Source organism: Zea mays, chromosome 2 (genome assembly GCF_902167145.1).
Source record: "Zea mays cultivar B73 chromosome 2, Zm-B73-REFERENCE-NAM-5.0, whole genome shotgun sequence".
NCBI lineage: Eukaryota > Viridiplantae > Streptophyta > Magnoliopsida > Poales > Poaceae > Zea > Zea mays.
This window is the reverse complement of record NC_050097.1, coordinates 44,234,608-44,238,602: the sequence shown is the minus strand read 5'-3', so window position 1 is coordinate 44,238,602 and position 3,995 is coordinate 44,234,608. Positions and strand designations below refer to the sequence as shown.

Genomic DNA, 3,995 nt, shown 5'->3' with positions numbered 1-3,995 from the left:
GCTCGCACTCGCACGCGACGGAAGCTCGCTGGATGGGCGCGCACGCAGCGCAGATTAGCTTGCGCTTGCGGACAAGAAAAATGAAAAAAAAACGCGAGACAAGCGGTAGCGGTGGCTGGCCTCGGCGTGCTGAGTGACGAGACGACAATTCACAATCCCAGCAACATCTTTGACTGACTGACTGCATACACCCCCATCCATTATTCCAGCAGCAGCAGCTGTCGCCAGTCGCCCAGTAAGTCAGTCAGTCAGTCGTCCCTCCTGTTCTGCTCCTGCCTCCGCTCGTCGTCCTTCTTAAGGCGCAGGCCGCGACTGGGCGCGCACGGCACGGCCACAGCTGACTGACTCCTCCTGCGTTGGCTGATAATCATGGCTAGAGCTCCGCTGCTCCTCGCGCTGCTGTGCGCGTGCGCCGCCGCCGCCGGCTCCGCCAATGCGGCGGGGAGGAAGATGGTCGGCGTGTACGAGCTCAAGGCGGGCGATTTCTCCGTCGGCGTCACCAACTGGGGCGCCACCATCACCTCCGTTGTGCTGCCGGACTCCAAAGGTGCGTTCGACTTTCCTCTCCTCCTCCTCCTCCTCTATCTCTCTCGAAAAGAATCCATCTATGCATGGCAGTCCGTCCCCCGCTGTACGTGTGCGATTAGTCAGTCCAGTCCGCCATCACCAACGTATTTACTGCTCTGTCGCCCCGACTCCCTTCGCAGGGGATTTTGCTGACGTCGTGCTTGGCTACGACACCATTGGAGGATACGTGGTAAGCTCCAGCATCACACTGCTCCCGTTCTTACTGACACAGCCGTTATTGGTTTTATGTTTTTGCTTATCTCTGCAACAGTTTTACGAACTACTGTTGTCTGCATAACGTCGTAGTGAGCCTTGGACATGCATTCATTCCTCATTTCCATCTTCCGGATTTGCGCCATCCTTTTTCAGTTTTGCAAATAGTGTATATGCAAGGAGAAGATATATATTTATTTAATTACTTGGCCGTCCAGTATCCGGCAAAAAAGCCACGCTGCTGCTAACCAGTCAATCATTCATAAGGCCATGGCTATCAGAAAGAAACACAGCCACACGGACCTATGCCGTCGCTGTCAGTTTGAGCTCAGTTTTCTACACGGGGAGGTCCCAGCCAGAGAAAACAACCCCCACACACACACAAATTTTTTTTTTTTTTTTGAGATGTGTTCGCCACGTCTCAACCTTGTAAAGCACAGCGGGATAGAATAGAAAAGAAAAAGGAACTCTGAGAAACGATTAGGCCATTAGCTGGATGCAGTTTCATTTCTTTATGCTGGGCGCCGGCAGTGGCCATGTTACGCGAGAGATAGCAACTAGCAAGTATTATATGAACTGTGGGAAGCAGACAGCCTCCACCACGTGATCTCCTGATCTCTGCCCAAGACTAATTAACTAACTCTAGAGCCAACAGGGTAAAAGTTCAAATGCAATCTCTCTCTCTCTCTCTCTCTCTCTCTCTAGCTTCATCCAAAAAAGCATCTTTGCCAACCTTTTACAATTCGGTTCAATAATTGCATTCTCAGTGTGCTATATAGACCTATAGTACATTCAGTTTCTGTTCTCCATATGGATAAGCAACTAAACCTCCTAGCTCGCTTCACTCTTCAGAGTGGTAAAAGCTACTTCGGAGCGCTTGTCGGACGAGTGGCCAACAGGATCGCCAACGCGCGCTTCGTGCTCGACGGAAAGGCTTACCATCTTTTCAAGAACGATGGCAACAACACGCTTCATGGTGTGTGTATATATATATGCTTGATTATTCAGGGCTGCTGGGTGGACTGAATCGTCGATCGTCCCCACTCCATTGTAATGCCCCGTGAGAGCAGTGGCTGATTTCTCTCTTGCCCTTTGTTTCAGGTGGCCATAGGGGGTTCAGTCAGGTTGTATGGACGGTTAAAGAGTTCGTCGGTGGCGGTGACTCGCCCTACATCACGTTGTACTACCACAGCTTCGATGGAGAACAAGGTAACACTGGATCACATACACTCCCTCAGTCGTCCAGAAAAAACACATCTTTTTTTCTTTCCAGAACCAATCTTCAGTTTAACCAAACACTAGCTACTCCCTCCGTCCCTTCTTCGACAAAATTTCCAAACTTTGAAACCCCGGACACGGTCAAATCTGTAAACATCAGTACTGCTATGTATTCAAGGTCTGACGTATATTGCCGGGAGCTGAACTGAGGGGAAAAAAAAACTGAAAACGCCACGCGTGCATCTAATTAAACGCCCCTTCTGTGGATGTGCGTGTGGTGTGGAACAGGTTTCCCAGGCGACCTGGACGTGTACGTGACGTACCAGCTGGCGGCCCCCTACGTGCTGCGGGTGCACATGAACGCGACGGCCGTGAACAAGGCGACCCCGGTGAACCTGGCGCAGCACACGTACTGGAACCTGGGCGGGCAGGGCAGCGGCGACGTCCTCCGCAACACGGTGCAGCTGTTCGCGTCCCGGTACACGCCCGTGGGCGGCGGCCTCATCCCGACGGGCGCGGTGGCGCCCGTGGCCGGCACGCCCTACGACTTCCTCGCGCCGGCCGCGGTGGGCTCGCGCATCCGCCAGGTCTCCGGCGGCAAGGCCGGCGTCTACGGCTACGACACCAACTACGCCGTGGACGGGGAGCCCGGGGCGCTGCGGAAGGTGGCCGTCGTCCGGGACGGCGCGTCCGGCCGGGCGCTGGAGCTGTGGGCCAACCAGCCTGGGGTGCAGTTCTACACGGGCAACTTCCTCCAGGACGTCAAGGGGAAGGGCGGCAAGGTGTACCAGCAGTACGGCGCGCTGTGCCTCGAGACGCAGGGGTTCCCGGACGCCGTCAACCACCCCAATTTCCCCTCCCAGATCGTCAGGCCGGGGCAGGTGTACAAGCACGACATGGTGTTCAAGTTCTCCTTCTAGCCGCTCTCTGTATAGGCAACAACACCCTGGTCCCTGGCTAATCAATCTACTAGTACCTGTTATGATTGTCACTGGCAAAGTGGCAACTGGGCCTTATTGGGACTGGAGACACACGTTACATGATTTCAAGTCAATTTGTTTTGCGGACCGTAATTAATGTTTATCGCAAAGATTATGTACTAACCAATCCAATCAAATCATGCACGAACCGAAGTCAATTTCATAAGTCACTTCACTTCGCTGGTCCTATTTTATAAATTATAAGTTATTCTAATTTTGTTTAAAACGCAAGTCATCTCAAATCTAATAAAAATTATAAAAAATGATATCAAATACATAACAGTATAATTAATGGAGAATCTAATGATACTTGTTTGGTGACATAATAATTATTATTTTATTATTATATAAATCTAGTCAATTTTCGAAGTTTTTTTTTGACTCTTTGAGAAAATTTAAATAGCTTATAATTTAGGATGGATAAAGGATTATATTTAAAGAGCAATACAAAGGATATTTACTCACACTCATGCATTTACTTTTACATTTTACTTGTGTGGTACATGTTTGTCTAGCACCAGAGTAGTGATAGTTGTAGTAGTAGATAGTTTTAATGTAAGTGGTCCTTTAGTAGTTCTTGCTAGCCATAGCTTGTATGTTGTTATGACATAGACTAGAGGTTTAGCTACTAGTATTGTGTAGGGCTTGTATGGGTGAAATAGAGCTAGAATAGTTGTAGTAGTAGATGGTTGCTGAAGCTTGGACAAGGGACGCTGGAGTAGCTGGAAAAATCTAGGCAAGCCTCAGGTTTCTAAACGAGTTGGCAATGAATTGAGGGTACCAAAGAATACCTCCTCTCCTTGTGTGAAACCCATGGTTTTCATCAGATCTCTAATGATCAACACGACTTTTCCTACTTAACGTGCCAACTGTCAAGGATTTTTTAGTACTCCATTTATAGGGTAGGTCGTCATATAGACGACTTAAAGTAAATGCATAAGAAATTCGAAGATTTAGACAGGTTCAGATTCTCGATACGAGATAACACCCTACGCTCAATTTATGGCAATGTCTATT

The 3,995-nt window shown here is 49.3% G+C and overlaps 1 protein-coding gene across 1 annotated transcript; it reads left to right on the top strand.

Annotated features, from left to right (window-relative positions):
- Positions 1 to 207: 207 nt before the first annotated feature.
- On the top strand, positions 208 to 3,073 carry LOC100217298 (aldose 1-epimerase). The gene is made up of 5 exons (NM_001143646.1): positions 208 to 547; positions 708 to 757; positions 1,633 to 1,756; positions 1,882 to 1,989; positions 2,287 to 3,073. Exons 1-5 carry the CDS (start codon positions 370 to 372, stop codon positions 2,916 to 2,918), a joined length of 1,092 nt encoding a protein of 363 aa, NP_001137118.1. The 5' UTR covers positions 208 to 369; the 3' UTR covers positions 2,919 to 3,073.
- The last annotated feature ends 922 nt before the right edge of the window (positions 3,074 to 3,995 follow it).